Genomic DNA, 19073 nt, shown 5'->3' with positions numbered 1-19073 from the left:
ATTTGCGAGTGTGGAATTCCATTGGGGGGGGGATGATCTGTGATTGGATGAAAGGGGAAGAAAAATTGCATTCATTAGACTCCATTAAAGATTGAAGTAGGCCTCCATAGAAAGAAAACTAGACTTTGTGAAAACAGTGATGTGGACCAATATATACAAATGCTTATACAAATGGTTTCTCCAGAAGCATAGTGGAGGAGCACTGATAAGTGGAGTCATTTTGAAAGCACAGACACTTAAATTTCATATGCTACTTGGAGATGGTGACACAATTAAAGCTTCTGAAGGTTGACTTTGGAGGTGGAAGGCTTGTCATGGGATATCCCAGCTTAGCCTTGTATGCACATCTGCATTTGGTGACATTACAGCAAAAGCATTTCCTGAATTTCTGCATAATGTGATTCAAGATTGTGAATTCACAGATGAATAGTTGTACAACTGTGACAAAACAGCACTGTACCATAAACTTCTCCCTTACAAGTCCCTGGATATTAAAAAGCCCAACAAAGCAAGCATAAAACTAATAAAGTGAGAAAATTACTGTTACTTTGTGCAAAAAAGACTGGAAATCACAAGCCAAAGCCATTGTGTATTGGTAAAAGTCTAAGTCCCTGGTGTTTTAAGCATGCTAGTACATGAAATCTCTACCTGTAATTTATAAAAATAGCTCCAATGCTTGGACGACAAGTGATAGTTTCACCTCATGGTTTGAAAGTGAGTTTTCGCCATTGGCAAGATGCTGTTGTGCATTCCAAGAAACTTTGAGAAAAAGCTCTGTTACTGTTGGGTCACTGTCCAGCTCAAACTTTGGCTGAACTCCTGAAATTGAAAGATAGCAAGATCAGAGTTGTGTTTTTGCCAAGGAGTACAAGTGCACTAATTCAGCCCATGGATCGGGGCATTATTCGAGCCTTCAGAGCCTGCCATCATGGTGAGCTACTTGCTGGTGTTGTGAACTCAGAAATTCAAGTTCTAGAATTTTTGAAAACTAACACTGAAAAATGTTGCATACAATATTGTATTATCATGGGAAAAGTAAGATCAACAGCAATTGAAAACTGCTGGACAAAATGTATTGGAAAGGACAAGATCACTAATAATAACCTTGAATTAGCAGCATTTTCAGAACAAGAACCAAAGGCTGCTTGTAACTTACTTGGTAGCAGTTTTGGAGGAAATGACCTGGCTGCTTGGATTGAGGTGAAAGCAGAAGCTCTAATTGTGCATTACATGATTGAGGAAGAAATCATAGCCTCAGTGGACAAACAGAAGGGCAGTGACATAGGGAGTGATTCAGAAGATTATGTGGATGATTTGTGTAAGGAAAAAGCACCTGAAATTAATAAAGTGCTTGAAAACATTAATGAGGTGATGGCATGTTTTGAATGTCAGAATCATAGTGAATATCATCATTTATTGCATCTGAAAATTATGTACTGAAAAAAAATGCTGTTATCAGTTCCTGATTAAATTACATGACTATTTCAGAATGGATGCATAAAATGTAATTCATAATAGCATTGTGTTTATTCGTAGAATGTAGGGGGAAAATATTTTAGTCTAAAAGGGGGAAATCTTTTAGTCTGTATACACCTAAAACATTAATACATAAAATATTTATATACTAATGTAAATAAATATTTTATATTAAAAAAACTGGAGAAAAAAATAGTCACTTTTTTTTGGCTATAATGAGCTTTACTTATAACTCGGGTATCAAAGTTGTCACCTGACACTCATGTTATATCAAGGCTTTGCTGTATATTAAGTTGGTCATGCATATATTACACATAGACATTGAAAATACAAATTTAAAAAGTAATAGTATTAGCACTTCAATAATATTTTAAAGTTTAAGGATTTTCCTAAGACATTTTAACTGTCAGTCAACTTTATAAGTAGATAGTGTGTATGTCTGTGTCAAATTTTACCAATTTTATATATTACTTTTTATTTTACCCCTTTAGCACAATTTTAAGGGCACAATATTTATTTGTGTGTTTATTGTATAACAGAATTGTATATGGAATTAATTACTATTACATTTAAGTGTAACAAAAAATAGTAGTAACAAAGAAATTTAAACATATATAGACCTGTTGTTGTTTTGCTTATTCTTTTTCATAAATTTCTACTAGACTCAATTTGCTTTTTACTTGATTCAGAACAACTTTTCATTTATACTCAGAAGTTTCCTCTTTGTGCTTGATTTTTCTTTGCACATCATCCTGTGCCTGGAATTGGTTGAATTTAATTATGTTTGTACTTAAGCATCTAAAATTATAATACAGAAAACAGTGCACTGGGCAGCTCTAAGCCCATATTGTATTCTAATATAAGTTATCAAAATTGGAAGCACACAATTTTTAAATGCCGAAGTAAAAATTGAAATAAACATTACATACGATTCACATTGGTTAAATCAAATCTTATATTAACGAAACTGGCATTACTATGCGTGATTTATTTGAACCGAATGTGATACACACAAATAAACTACTTTTTGACAACCTACAAGAAATAACCATCATCGCATCACTAATGATACCATCCGCGCCAGATGCCAACAGCAACCAACCATTGCCGACCAAATCCAGAAGCGAAGGCTCAGATGGTTTGGCCACGTATGTAGAATGGGCACGAACAGAATACCATCCACACTCCTTTGGAGACAACGACCCACCCAATGGAGCATCCAACGGACCGCGCCTAGGAAAACGTGGGCCAAGCAAGTGGAAGATGACTTGAAGAGCCGACGTCTCGACCTTAACCAGGCCAGGACTGAAGCCATGGATCGTAAGGTATGGAAGAACATCACAGAGCAAGTCCGAAACCCTGCGGCACCTACAGCAGCATACTGGTTGCGTGGCCAACCGCCTCCCCCAGCTGCCAGCTAAGGACCAAAGAAGAAGAAGAAGAACCATCATTAAGATCAGCAGCTTACACTTGGAAATTGTTTATTCATGCAGATGACATTCTCCACAAGATGATTAGGTGTTCATGGCAGAAATTGTTAGGGTGATTCAGACACTTCCTTTGCTTCTGCTTAAACATTTTAAGAATACAATAATAAGCAAAACACAAGAAACAAACAATATGCAGTTGATATGAAGATAAACTGTACTTGTATTCACACCAACTGTTTTTCCATTACTGGAAGAGAATAGTGAGAGGTAGACAGACAATATTGAACATGTTAAACCTCTCCAATGTTACTGCCATCTCTGAGCACATGTGAACATTATTATTTGCAGGCAGTAGAGCAGATCAATGTCATATCAACTTTCCTAAATTATAGTAAAATATATATTATGGGTAAATGCAGAAACCTAGACAGGGTGTCTCAAAAATACACGGCATAACTTCAGGAATGAGTTCCTCATATGTAGACAATAAAAATATTTTATATCAACATAGTTCAGGAAATGCTTGGTTCCTGAGTTATTAACCAGAATGTCTTATCACCGAATCTGGTGGTTTTCCATTCCGACCATGTACTCAAATCAAGCAAGCGAATATGCACTTTATGTATGGTTTGGCGGACAGCAATGCTCTTGAGGCTCGTCGTTTGTACCACGAAAGGTTCTCAGAACGATGATGTCCAGACAGGAAAATGTTTGAAGGTATCCATCGCCACCTTTGTGAACATGGGACATATACACCTCGTGCTGCCGACAGAGGACGACCAAGATCTATGACTCCTGAAGAGAGGAGGAGATTTTGGATGTTGTGCATGCCACTCCTGGAATCAACACACACAGAATAGCAATGCAACTGGCTGTTCAACGTTTGACTATTTGGAGAGTGTTGCAAGAACACCAACTGTATTCTTACCTTCTGCAACGAGTACAGACCTTGTTACCAGCAGATTACTCTGCACGAGTAATGTTCTGCCAGTGGTTCTTGCAGCAGTGTGGTACAACTCCTCACTTTCCTGCCTTAGTGATATTCACAGATAAAGCACAGTTCACACGAGACAGAATTCAAAACTTTCACAATCAGCATGAGGAAAACCCACATACAATTCTTCCTTCACATCACCAACAGCGGTTCAGTCTTAACACCTGGGCAGGTATTTTTGGTGATAAGTTATTTGGGCCCCATGTACATCCAAACAAACTCACAGGACAGGCGTACAGAAACTTTCTGGAAAACATGTCTGATTTCTTGTACGACATGCCACTGATCATTTGTCAACAAGCACACTTCATGCACAGTGGCGCTGCTGCACATTTCGGCCACCTAGCCCGCAATTACGTAAATCAGAGATTTCCTGGTCGGTGGATAGGCAGAGGCGGACCAACTGGCTGGCCTCCATGCTCATCTGATTTAATCCCACTAGATTTCTTCTTGTGGGGACATTTAAAGTCATTGGTGTATTTGACTCCAGTAGCTGATGTGGAAACTCTCCGCAATCGAATTGTGGCAGGATGTAAGACAATACGAAATGTGCCAGGAATTTGGCATCGTCTTCACGAGTCCATGAGACATCGATGTTGAGGCCTGTATTCAGTCAGAAGGTGGACATTTTGAACAGTTACTATAAGGTGATGTGAACAGTTAAGTGTCATAGACAGACCTTCAAAACTCGGAAACCAAGCATTTTCGGAACTATGTTGATATAAAATATTTTTATTGTCTACATATGAGGAACTCATTCCTGAAGTTATGCCATGTATTTTTGAGACGCTCTGTATATGTAGAAATTGTGTCGTGAAATTTTAAGATTTATTTTCCAGGAAAATAAATCTTAAATTTAAGATTTATTTTCCTGGAAAATAAATCTTAAATCTATGCAAAAAGGTGACTGTAAACAGTTCATATACATTCGTGGAGGTAAAAATTACATTGGCCAATGTAATTAATCATTAATATTATTCTACCAATTGAAGTAAACAGCATTACTCTTAGCATTTTATAAGCTACTTTGTTAAAAGCACTTATGTTTTCGAAGATGGTTGCTTATTGAAGCAAGAGAATTTTTCAGAAAAGTTTAATACAACGTATATTTCATTTAAGGATTCATGTGCCAACATCGCATCTCAGAAATTATTTAAGATTGACAATTATTCTATTATAGCTGGCTATAACAATTTAGAAGTAGCAGAATTTTTGTTAGAACATGGTGCAGATGTGAATGCTCAGGATAAAGGTGGTCTTATACCTCTTCATAATGCCTCTTCTTATGGGGTAAGTAACAGCTTGCTATGTTAGAATTTTTTTATTTATTTGTAGTTTATTTTATATATTATTTTATTTATTTTTTTTTTTTACAGTTAAATTTTTCGTGTCAGTACTGTATTAGGTTTTTCTATGATAGTAGCAATCATGTCTCTCTTTTTTCCCCCCTTTCTCTTTCTTGTTTTCATAAGAATGCATCTTTGCATTTTCTGTGAAGGAAATAAGTTATTCTTATCTATAAAACCTGAAATACATGATCTGCTACCAACTGATCTTTTAAATGAGTTGAAAATGGATTGATATTTTGTAGTATGGGCATCATTTGTTAAAAATTTATACTGAAAGGTGTTCTTTGAAGATATTACATGTCATTATTTGGGTTAAAAGGGTTGTATCTGGGAAATTGTGCAGTGGCAGTTAGTTTCAAAAGATGGTAAGAATTATCTAGATTATTCGTTAAATACAATTTTTTTTTTTTTTAGGGCAGATAAACCTTAAAATATCAAGAATAAATAACACTGGTCGACAAAATTAAACTTTTTTTTTTTTCCACATCAAAAATGTTTTTGATGGGAGAAAAAAAACGAGCGTGCAAAAAAAATCAATTTTGCATGCTCATTTCAAATATGTTCTGACTTTTTTTCTAGCAAGTGCAGTGGTATTATCAGCAGTTTGTAATACAACTGCTAATAATATCAGTACAAGTTAGCATTAGCATTAGTAGGGCATATGATGCAAGAAAGAAAGCTTATATAGCATCAGCCAAAAAAAAAAAAAAAAACCCACCCTTCACTCCAAATGTTTGTCTAGTTCTGCCTTGAACTTATTTAAATTGCTGACCTCCACTACAACAGATGGAAGTTTGTTCCAACTATCAACAACCTGCTGGCTAAAGGCAAATTTCTGCACATCTATTCTGCAATTGTCTTATCTCAGTTGGAATTTATATCCTCTCAGGTGAGTAATCTGAGCAAGAAGAAGAATCCCATTAGCATTGAGCTTACTCAATCCATTCAGGGCCTTATACACCTTAATTAGATAACCTCACAGGTGCCTAGTCTCCAGAAGCTGCAATTTGCAGAATTTAAGCCTTTCTTTTATTATTATTATTAATAGCCATATGATACAAGGAAGCCTGAGGCTTATGCTGCACCACACCAAGAAAAAAAAAAAGTTCCCGAGTTACCCTGAGAGAGAGAGAGAGAGAGAGAGAGAGAGTCAAAAGTAGAAAGGGAATCACCAAGAAAGAGAAGAATGATGATATCCAGCTCAGGACCCTGGGTGTGCCAAGCCCATACTCACCAGATGTGATCCCCCCCCCCCAGGGTTAATTTGGTAACACCAACCCTTTGTTCCACTCACCAATCTCGTTGCCCTTCTCTGGACTTGTCTAAGCAGCTCTGTCTTTCCTAAAATAAGACCTCTAGACCTGTATACAGTATGCACAGGGTGTGGCCTGACCATTGCCTTATACAAGGGGACAATCACACCCTTATCCCTGCTAGCAAAATTCTTGTATATCATCGACAAGACACCATGAGCTACTGTTGCAGCCTTTTTGCACTGCTCAGAAAACTTCATATCTGACTGCACCCCAGGTCCTTTTCATTCTTCACTACCCCGAGTGCAGTACCACACAGTTGATATGTTACTCTGGGGTTACTGCTACCCATATGCAGAATTTTACATTTGTCAATGTTAAACTTCAGTATGCAGTAGCATACTGTCATTAACAACCCTGGCGACCTTCGTATTGTCTGCAAACTTAAACATTAACCATTATATACATTCATCAGTATCATTGATAAATATCTACTGAAAACAATGGGCCCAACACCGAACCTTGGGGGACTCAACTAATAACATTAGTCCTTGAAGAGCAATGTCCATTGATAACCACTCTCTGTGTTCTTCCACTCAACCATCCTTTTATCCATTGTAGCAATATGCCCTTAATGCTCCAATTTGTACAGTATCCTTCCATGTACCACAGTATCAAAAGCTTTCCTAAAATCCAAGTATATGATATCAAAATTATTTTTTGTATCCAGTTTCTTTGTGACCACATAATAGTATCCAGTCAAATTTGTCAGACAAGACTTTCCCTTAACAAACCCATGCTGTGTCTGAACTATAACTACAGTCTTGTTTAGTGATCCTGCATGACTTCCTTAACCAGTGACTCCATTATTTTCCCTGGAACAGAAGCTAGACTAACAGTCATGTAATTACCCGTGTCACCCTTTGATCCCACTTCGTGAATTTGGGACACATTTGCACATCTCCAGTTCATATGGACCTCCCCTGAGTTCAAGGAAGCTTTTATAATTATGGCTAAAGGTTTGTTTACTTCCTTTGCTGCTTCCTTTAATATAATTGGATAGATTCCATCCACCCCAAGTGCCGTCCTTATGTTTAACTACAACAATTTCTCCTCCACTTTGCTCTCAGTTATTACAAAATCACTTTATTTTAGCTCCCTGTTAGAATTTGATGAATGTCTGGCATTCCTCTCACTAAATAACTCCATGTGTGAATGTAGATGCATAATACTCATTCAGTTTATCAGCTACTTGTGGGCGCCTCCGTAGCCAGGTGGGAAGGAGCAGCAGTGCGTAGCACACGCTTCTTGATTAGACCGGGGTTCGAGCCCGTCACCACCAAATACGGAGGATGCGGAAAGGTCAGGGAATGACTACCGCATATTCCCGGAGCAATATGGCCTTAGTTGCTAATGCTCCTAAAAACCAAATAACAAACAAAACAAACAAAACATCAGCTACTTGAGCATGATCATCAATACTCAAATCATCACTGTTAAGTGTACCAATCTGATTCATCCCTTTCCGTCTAGAGTTTACATAAGTAAAGAACTCTTTGCTGGTTTTTTTTGCATCCTTTGTCAAAGATTTCTTGTAATCTGCCTTCACCTGCTTAACCTCCTTTGTGACTTGATTACAGACTAGCTTATATTTGCCATAGGCTTCTATGTCACCTGATAATTTATATGCAGTCCATGTATTTTTCTTCTCTTCCACAAGCCGCATTAATTCATCTGATATCCATTTAGGCCTAAACCGCAAACAGTATTTCTTAGTTGGTATGAAAAGCCTAGTACTCTCCAAGATTAAGTCCCTGAAGGCTTCCCATATAGAATTCACCATTGGTAACATAATCAGTTGATCCCACTGTATAGAATTTAAAAACTCTGAGATCACTGTAGTCACCTTTACGAAAGCAAAAACCCTTCCTCTTGCCCCTGATGGTAGTTACATCTTTAAGTAAATCCCACATCAGTTAATTATAAAACACATAAGACAGTTATATTTTATTACTATTACAGCTTCAACCCAATACACTTTATACACATAGTTAAAAAAAAAGGTACAGTATACTATTGTAAAAAAAAAAAGATATGGACAGTTAAAAAATGTTGTGCAGATGATTTCCTTTGGTTTGCTTTGTTTAGAATGTTGCAGTACAATAGCCAATGGTACTCTGCCAAAGTACATTCATTCCAGAAATCTTGGTCACAATTTTCCTTTGAAATAACTTAATGTCTTGATTCAGTTTTCCTGCTTGTCACTCACCATATCAGGATTTTCTGGAATGAAGCATAGATGCAAATGCAAGAAATGAAGAATCATTGACATATGATATCCCACTTCTGTATTCATTCAGCAGTTTCTGAATTTCATCTTTGTATGCAGGATACTTATAGTTACCCAAAAAAGGTTCCACAAAGCAATCTAAAAGCTTGCTATACTTTTATGAGGCATTTTTCAAAGCTTTCCTCCTACAGAAACTTTCTGATTTGAGGGCTCCACAGAGATTCTCTCTTTCACTTTTGTGCAATTGATCTTTAGAAATGTTTCAGTTAAGTGGATGAAATCCTCTCGAATTCATCTTATCCATCACTTTCATAAAACTCTTCCTTAGGCCAAGTTCAGGATTAGAGGGAAATCTGCATTGAATCAACTTATGGAACATAGTACGCTACTTTTTCCTGGCTCATATGTGCTTTGAGGCTGATCACATCTGATGTAATTATCTGCAGTAGAACAGATGTCTCATAGGCTTAGGAAACTACAATTTTTTTGTCAATCTTCCTTGCATGCTCATTAATGGCAATGTCTTTCAAATTGCTGCATATATTCCATTGATGAATGTTGTATGGAATTGCTTCAAGTAGTATCTTCATGTAATAGCATGTCTCCTTCAGATGAATAGAGTGGGCAATGGAGATGGTTAGTTAAGTTCCTGCTTTCAAACTTTTCTCTGGGGAGTTGATGAAGAGGTGCCGTTAAGGTGTAGTATGTACTTGTGACAGTTTCCTAAAATAATCATTCATATTGTGGCAATAGGAGAGCAGACTGTTTACTCTAAAGAATGTTGGCAAAACTTAGTTTCTTTTCTCTGGCTCCAATGTCTCTTAATTGGTTGTAAACTCAGGGTTAGCTGAAGTTCTTAGGTTTCTGCCAATCACACCACACCTTCATTGCATTCCATTTCATCTCCTAAAATCTTGTCTATGCTGTGCGGGTAGCATTTGGCATACTGTTATCATATGGGATTGGTCTTGTTGCTGTTTCCAGGTTCAGATAAACAATTCTTCATAACTGAGAATCCAATTACATTCATATCACAAAAGTAACAATTGGTATTGCAACTGGCATTGACGTTTTATTAAACCAGTCACATAATGCATTTAAACAATCAGTACAAATAACATGTTGCCCACCCTATATTGTGCACTCCTAAAAGACAGCCAAAGTATAACTGATAAATTTTCTGATTATCTGTTATAATTGTACACTGTTGTGATTAATTAGGAAAGAGAATCACCCCCAACAAATTCTAACATAGCAAAAATTGTTGGGGTGATGTTTACACTTTCAAGGCATGACAACAAATCGATTTCAGTAATGTACCAGATCTTAACTGAAACAATTTATAATCAAATAATTAAATTATGAAATAACAAGGATATAGATGTATTCAAATAATTATATTCATGTAGGTTGGCTTAACTAGGTGTGTGAGTGGTATAATTAGTCATCACAAAAACTAAATGTGTTAAGGGTAACCAAAAATAAATTTGGAATCAGCATCCAAAGTTCTATATAGCCTACATATTTTTTTCCTGATGAAAAATACTTGATTTGTATAATTTAATATAATTAAGAAATATATAGATTTAAAATGGTTCCTTTTTTATTTATTTGTGCTGACAGCATAACATGGGAATTAATAAAGTTATGAAAAAAGTTTATTAGCAGTAGTTTTCTACTCTAAAAGATGGAATAGACTCTAGATTGTACAGTTTGTTCTGTCTTTCAGTCCTTCTTTATTAGGCTTGATGACAAGATTCAATATGGAATCTAGAAACATCAGTAGTTGTTAAGTAGTTCTGTTGTGTGTGTGAGTTTAACTTCCAGTCTATTGTTGTCATTCGTAGTGAGAGGACGTGTTTTCATAGTGCTCTTAAGTCTAAAGTGCAGGGAGAGCTTAGATAATTGCTTTTAATTAATTTAATATATTTTAAAGGTTACTTTGATATAAGTTTTTTCTTGTAATAGTTTGTAAATTTAGTTTTTATAATCTATATATAAAAGAATATTTTGGAAAATAGTGCTTTTTCATGTGTACACTTTCTGCAAGGCAGGGCTAAATGCTATTGCATCATACTACAAAAGTGATTGACAGGTCTGTCTCAAAGACCACGCTTAGGCCCATGACTCTTAAATTAAGCTGCATATACCACAGCGATGACTCATTACTAGATAGTGTTTAGTAGTGTTATGACATCACACAGTGTTGACAGTTCGGCCGTTTTTAATTGTGACGTTTAATTTTAGAATTCTACATGTCCCAAGGCAACGATTCAATTTTTTCAAAAGTTGCTTCAGCTATTAGCAATGTTGTTAATGATAATGGCAGTAATAGAAAAGAGAAAGATCATATCAGAAAGGCTGAGAAGAAAAGAAAAGATATTGAAGAGTATGAAGCAGCACTTAAAAATCCTGATATCAAAGAAAACAAAGCGATTATAATAAGTTAAAGGCTTCACAATTAAGAAAGGAAAGATATGAAAAGAGCAAAAAAAAAAATCACAAATTGTTGATAGTCTACTGAAACTCCAATCGTTGATAAAAGAGGAAAAAAATGATAAAGTTGTAAAAAACAAATGATCAAATAAAGATTTCTGAAAATATTTGCAGTTCAGGAAATTTACTACATGACGTTTTTGGAAGTATCAAAACTCCTGTGGAAGAAAAGTTTCAATTTAGCCACAACAAATAATACTGTTCGCTGAATGAAAAAATTTTATCTGAAATTAAGATTCCAGGAGAATTGATAATAGTTTATTCATAAGACCAAATTATGCCAGATAGTTGTAATGCTGAAGAATAGACTCTGTAACACCCGAAACACTTTATTCTCTGGAGTCTTCAGGTTTACCTGTACATAAACTACTTTTAAAGGTAAATGAAATTGTTATGGTTTTAAGAAACTTAGATATAAAAAATGGAATTTGCACTGGTACAAGACTACATGTAGTGGAAATAAGGAAGAAACATGCCTATCATATTCATTGCACATCGTGTTATGAACAACCATGTAATCTCCTTCTCTCACTACAAATTTATTGAATTATAAAATCGGAGTATAATAGACGTATCTTCAGCAGCCACACCATTACAATCAATTGACTCAGTTTAATGTTTATAGGTTTTGTTTTTTGAATTCATATCTGGAATTCTGTCATCATTCCAAAACACTACTTAAAATTACATTAGTCAGAGATAATTAGTGAAATCTGTTTGTTTCACTTGTTTCTTTCATGTTGTTGAAGTTCAACTCAAAATGTTTATATGACATATGGGTATGCCTCAGCATGGGGGGAAGTTGTGGTGCCTAGTTTTTTTCGTTCATGCTGTTTTGTGATGATCCTGTATATTATAAAGAAGCTAAATAAAAAAAAAAAAAGCCAACTCCTTCATGTAGCCACAACATGAAAAAGCCTGAGCATTCTTGGATAATTTAATGATAATTTCAAACAAATATTAAACATTTTTTGTTTTAAAATTTATATAGATTAAAGTGAACTAGAAATCCAATTAAGAATTCAGATTATATGGAATTGCCAAACAAGAGTCTTTTTTATTTAAAAAAGTATGTGAATCCAAAAGAAAGGTGAACTAATTCACATGACTTCAGAGTTGAACTCAAAACGTTTTTGTGATGTGCCAGTATACCTCAATATGAGAGGAAGTTGCAGTGCATGGCATGTTTGATAAACTGGGGTATGCCGTTGTATAAGATATTAAGTGTTACTGAGGTGATGGCATATGTTATCCAGGGAAAAGAAACCTCTGTATTTGAAGGATGAGTTTCTGATAAATAGTATCTTTTACCTATCCACACAGAAAAAATTCCATGAAGTGCATATAGGGAATCCCCTATGGAATTAGTCTGCTGGTTGGTCATTCTAGGGATTTCAACGTGTTCAATATTCCTGTTGAAATGAATATTTGTCTGAAAGTTTTGAAACTGTAGTGAAATCTGGCACAAGAATATCATGATGTATTTTAATACAATAGTGACGCTTCTCCAGTAATTTTTCCATGCATTGGACCACTTCATACTTTGACTTAGTCCCACAGGAGCTAATTATTGTCAGTGACTATTGTCAGCGAGATTGGGAATATATTATGCAAAAAGGATAGGTGGAACAGGACCAGGGTATGTCTTCCAGTGCAAAAGTTGATGATATAGAGCAAATTTAATCATTAAGGGCACAAAAGGTGATATTGTTATACACGTTTGGACTAATGACCTTAAGAGTAAGAGATCTGCAGATTTACTTAACAAGTACAGGTCAAGGTTGAAAAAAAGTTACGAGTTAGTGTTAAATTTGAAAGTGCCTACAATTCTGTCCAGACATGATAGGAGGGTGTATATGATGAGAGCCTTGTCAATCAGTTCGGCTCTGGAGAGATTGTTTAAGGCCCATGGGTTCGAATTTTTTTCAGTGTGTTCTGTGCTTGGTAACAGGAGAGACTGCTTCTACAGGGATGGGTTACACTTAAATAGAAAAGGTGCAAGAATATTTGCTGATGCTATCAAGGCCGTGTTCGGTAGGTTGGAAAACTGCTAGCTTGGGAGGATTCACCAGTAGCCACAGGCAGAGGTGAAAGTGACTCTTGCACTGCTCTATTGGAATGAACAGCAGCCTAGAAAACAAGGCAATGGGGATTTTCAGGACTGCTGGGAGTCATAGTGGAACAAGTAAATACATCGGCTGTGTTAGGGTAACTAAGAGTAAGAACAGGTGCATGTATACTTGCATGTAAATCAATGCTAGAAGTATGGTAAATAAATTTGAAGTGCTGATCAAGGCATCAAAGGCAGATATTGTTGGGATATCAGAGACATGGTGTCACACAGATATAAGCATTGCAGAATTGGAATTTGGAGAGTACATATGTGTACAGAAAGGATAGACAGGGTAGGAAGGGAGAAGGGGTTATGCTGTTAGTTAAGAAACAAAATCTAAGGAAGTGCATCCAGTTGACATTGGTGGACAGTGCAATGTTGAGTCTGTTTGGTCTGACATAAACACTAAGAAAGGGAAAATGAGGGTAGGAGTGTGTTAGGAGCCTAATGAATCTCATGAATAGAATGAACAGTTGTGCAGAGAAATAGAATGGGCCAGTAAATCAGAAAGTCTTGTAATGGGGGATTTTAACTTCCCAGATATTGACTGGAATTTGTGGGTTGGTCACTCGCATGCCAGCAAGACTTTTGTGGATTTATTGGAGGATTGTTTTCTACTGCAACGTGTTTGAGGGGCAACCAGAGGGAGTAATATTCTTGATCTGATTATCAGCTGTGATTATTCATGCATTAAGAATTTGCAGATAAAGGAACCACTAGTTGACAGTGATCATGGTGTACTGATGTCGGATATACTTAAAAGATGTAACTACCATCAAGCGAAAAGGGAAGGGTTTTTGTTTTTATAAAGGTGACTACAATGGTATCAACTGATGATGTTAAAAACAGTGAATTCTAAATGGGAAGCCTTCAAAGAATTAATTTTGGAAGCTACCAGGCTTTTCATACCAACTAAGAAATACTGTTCAAGATTTACATCTAAATGGATGTCAGGCCTATGGCAGAGAAGATAAATGCATGGGATGTATATCAATTGTCAGGAGACACAGAAGCCTATGGCAGATATAAGCTATAAGCTAGTCTGTAATGATAATAATAAGCTAATCACTTATTATTATCATTATTATTAACCATATGATGCAAGGAAGCCTGAGGCTTATCCTGCCCCGGCCAAAAAAATTTCCCGAGTTACCCTGAGAGAGAGTGGGGGGGGGGGGCAAAATCACCAAGAAAGAGAAGGATGACAATCTAACATATTCACAGGATGCATTTTCATAGATTATACAGCAAGCTGCGGTAAGCAATATATAAGTCCAGTGGTAAAAAACCTACAAGGCATTATTCGATACTGTTCCAGGTACAGAAGTTAGCATTAGTAGAGGCATATAATGCAAGTCTATGCAGCATCAGCCAAAAAAAGAAAGAAAAAAAACGCTCCCATTCATGTCCAGCTCAGCCTTAAATTTATTTAGGCTATTAGCTTCCACAACAAAAGATGGAAGCCTGTTCCACCAATCAACTACCCGCTGGCTAAAGGCAAATTTCCGCAGATCTATCCTCAATTTGAAACTGTGCCCCCTCAGGTTCTTAGTCTGAGCAGGAGGAAGAATCAGATCACCTAACAGGTGCCTACCCTCCAGGCACTGAAGTTTGTAGAACTTAAGCCTTTCTTGGTAAGTGCACCCCTTCCCCTCACCAATCTTGTTGCCCTTCTTTGTACTCATTCTAGTAACTCCACATCCTTCCTAAAATGATGCCTCCTGACCATTGCCTTATACAAGAGGATAATCACCTCCTTATCCCTGCTAGCAAACTTCCTGTATATCATTAACAAGACTCCATGACTTGCCCTGGCAATCCATCTGCACTGCTCAGTGAACTTCATATTTGACTGTACAATTACCCCCAGGTCTTTTTCACTTTCCACTTCCCTGAGTGTAGTACCACAATTAGTAGAGGCATATGATGCAAGAAAGCCAGCTTATGCATAATCAGCCAAAAAAAAAAAACTCTCCCATTTCACCTCTCTATTCATTCCAAATACCTGTTCAGCTCAGCCTTAAATTTAATTAGGCTATCAACTTCTACAACAAAAGATGGAGGTCTGTTCCACCAACCAACCAACTACCCGCTGGCTAAAGGCAAACTTCTGCACATATTTTTCAGCACAAAGTTGGTACATTTCTCTTTGGTTATCGCTACCCATATGCAGGACTTTGCATTTGTCAATGTTAAACTTCAGTTGCCACTTCTCAGCCCATTTTCCCAACTTATCTAGATCCAGTTGGTGTAGCATACTGTCTTTACTGTCGTTAACAATCCCGCCAACCTTTGTATATCAGCTGCAAACTTGGACATTAAACCTGATATACTTTCATCAATATCATTGATAAATATATACAAAACAACAATGGGCCCAACACCGAACCCTGGGGAACTCCACTATCATAATTTGTCCATGAAGGGCAGTGTCCATTGATTACCACTCTCTGTGTCATCTCCCACTCAACTATCCATTTATCCATTGTAGCAACTTACCCTTAATGCCAAACCTCTCCAATTTGTATAGCAGTCTTCCATGTGCAACAGTATCAAAAGCTTTCCTGAAACCCAAGTATATGATATCAAAATTATTTTGATATCATATACTTGGGTTTCAGGAAAGCTTTTGATAATTTTCGATAAATTAATTTTGATATCATATATCAAAATTATTTTCTTCTGTCTTGATATAATACTAATATAACACTAACAATAACTCAAACATATTAATAATGTTAACCAGACGAACAAGGGCTGATCGAAGTAAATAACCAAACAAAGTAAACAAAATCCAACACAGAATTTAGAAAATGGATCTAAATTAGTTTCTTCTGGGCTGGGAGAATCCCCCCCCCAAGTGCATGGACCATACTACAGGAAGTGAAGTTTCTTCTGTGGGTTGACCCTTGGGGAAAAAAGCAAGGACATTTGGTACAAAATAGTAATAGTATTTGCATATAGTACAAGGAAACCACAGGTGTTTGCTGCACAGGCAAAAAAATAAAATAAAAGTCCAAGTAGATAAGAAATTGCAGATTGTATGCTCCCCCCCCCCCACATAGGTAACTATCCAGTTGACCTTTGAATTTATTCAAACTATCAGCCTCAACTAGGTCCGTGAGGTTGTCACAGAAATTTTCTCAGATATGCCAGACAAGCTGTACTTGCTACCCGGGAGTCTAAAACGCTGATGGAACTGATAATACAGGTGACATTCAAGTCAATTGGACCCAATTTCGGCAAAGTCCGAATGGTCTGCGACAGCCAAATCCTCTGCTTGCACCTTCACGATGGTGGGACTGTTAGTAATCCTGGGTATAACCTCCATGCACAAGTACATGGTGGGTGACTACCCAGGTGTGAACCAACATAAGCAGGGGTCGAGATGTGGCGCCTACGCCACATGGAGGAATGCAGCCCCTCTATGTTACCAGGCAGTACTAGGTGGTAGATGACTCCCATCAACCGGTGCAATACCACCACTTTGCTTATTGGAGGCTTGAAGTGGTGGAACCCATGTTTAGACTAGAGCTAAGTTCCGGTCAACCCTTCCCCATCTCTTCCTTCGTGCAGTACGATTGATGAATTTTGAGGTTATGATGAACATCGTTGCGAGATCTATTGTTCCTTACATTTTGAGGGTACAGCTCTAAAACAGTGTTCACAGGCCAGCCACTAGTTAGTACACCGGACTGAACCTATTGGTAACTCTCTAGGCGGCTTCTGATCAGCTAGTGTATAATCTTGCTACCTCTACTCTATGAGATAGTGACTGGAGGTAGTCCGAGTAGTGTGTATGCGGGGGGCATTGTCGAGGCCATGTTATATCAAGGATCTGGGTTCTTACTATGTGTATGCCATATCCAAAAATTTCATTACTTCATACAGCATGTCCCGCCCACTTTTTCTTACTATTGAATACACCATGAATTGTCAAACTAGAGCAAGCTTATCTGCAAAAAGATCTAAACCTCCCAAACACTTCCTAATTCATTTCACAAATATATGTGGTCTCAATTCTAATCTCAACGATGTCCATTTCCAGTCTGCCATTGTCTGTCCATTGCAGTCTGCCAAACCCCATGTACTGTTTCTGAAAGAATCTCAGTTATCAGTTGATTCAAATACTGCTCATCTCAGATGCCCAAATTATTCGCTATATGATTCCTTTCTCCTCAAAGGTGGTACTTGTGCATATTTCCATTTTGATATTCCCTGTCAGAGATGTGGTAATTTGGAATATCCTCTCTTCGATCTTCTCTGGATTAAAATCTCTCTACCTCATTGTGTCAAATTCATCTGTTGTCTCTACTGTTCTCCCAACTCCACTAATCACTTGGAGCTCTTTAACTTCCTCTCTTTGCAACTTGACTTTCTCCAATCCAACTTTCCTAACAGTGAGGTAATTTTCCTTGGTGATTTTAATGTTCACAACTCCATTTGGCTTCCGTTTTCTAGTTACACCGACCCAGGTGGTCGAGTTGAGATGCTGAAGCTTTCGCAATTACTAATGACCTTGTACAGATTGTTCATTTACCTACAAGAATACAGGACAATCCCAAATCATACAGCCAACATGCTTGATGTTTTTCTCACAAACAACCTAAGTACACGGTCGAAATGAGAGGTCCTTTAGGCACTTCTGATCACAACTTAGTGATTGTCGCTTCTCCAATGGAGCCTTTATCTCATGGCTGTTCCCAACCTCGTGTTGTTTGGCATTACAAGAATGCAAAATTGGATAACCTGCGAGATTTCTTTTCTTCTTTTCCTTGGTCGGATTACTGTTTCAAAACTTCTGATATCAACATTTGCTCAGATCGTATCAGTGAAATTATTCTTGCGAGAATGGAATCCTTTATTCCACACTCCACTTTAAAATCTTGTCCTTTATCTAAACCTTGGTTTTCCAATAAATATGCTAAGGCTGTGTAAGTGAAGACCGTTGTATATTGTAATTGGCTTGTTTCTAATTCTTCAGTTTCATTTTCTGCCTACACCAAAGTTTGCAACGATTGTAAAGCAGTTATTAATCAGTCCAAACTAGAGTTTGAACAGGTTAAGAGTAGAAAACTTGCTTCTTGCCCTAATGGTAGCAGAGCATTCTGGTCTCTTGCCAAAGCTATTGGCCGCAACTTTTGCCCATCTCAGTTCCCACCTCTGTCCAAACCAGATGGTTCGGTTGTCACTTCAGCCAAAGGATAAAGCTGACCTGATAGCATCCCATTTTTCTTCCAACTCCTGTATTAATGATCTTGTTAAAACACCTCCCACCATTCCCAACATGCTCCATTCAATGCCTCCTGTGGTCTTCCGTCAAAAGTATGTCAGAAGGATTTTGACGAATCTTGATGCTAAGAAAGCTCCAAGACCTGATGGTATTTCTCCACTTGTTCTCAAAACCTGTGCTCTTGAACTTACTCCTATTCTTTGCCACCTTTTTTCATTTTCTTATTCAAAAGGTGTTTTTCCTTCTGCTTGGAAATTTGCTCATATTCAGCCAGTTACTAAAAAGGGTGACAAATCCCTCCCATTTCCAATTATCGTCCCATTGCAATTACTTCTACTCTTTCTAAAGAAATGGAGAAATAAAATAATTGAGACTGAGAGCCATCTGCCATCACCCTCAGTGATGATAGATGGCTCTCTGTCTTCTAACTTCTCCACCG

The 19073-nt window shown here is 37.2% G+C and overlaps 1 protein-coding gene across 3 annotated transcripts in view; it reads left to right on the top strand.

The window, feature by feature from the left end:
• Tnks (tankyrase) overlaps positions 1–19073 on the top strand; it is a 637218-nt gene that overhangs the window by 365863 nt on the left and 252282 nt on the right. For all 3 annotated transcript variants that reach the window (XM_090377953.1, XM_090377952.1, XM_090377954.1), the window contains exon 17: positions 5081–5190. In XM_090377953.1, the coding sequence (XP_090234079.1) occupies positions 5081–5190 (110 nt within the window). The remainder of the gene's footprint in view (positions 1–5080; positions 5191–19073) is intronic.

The sequence above is a fragment of the Mastigoproctus giganteus genome, chromosome 7 (genome assembly GCF_048544385.1).
Source record: "Mastigoproctus giganteus isolate SK-2022 chromosome 7, ASM4854438v1, whole genome shotgun sequence".
In the NCBI taxonomy this organism is placed as follows: Eukaryota; Metazoa; Arthropoda; class Arachnida; order Uropygi; family Thelyphonidae; genus Mastigoproctus; species Mastigoproctus giganteus.
This window is presented reverse-complemented; position numbering and strand designations above follow the sequence as displayed.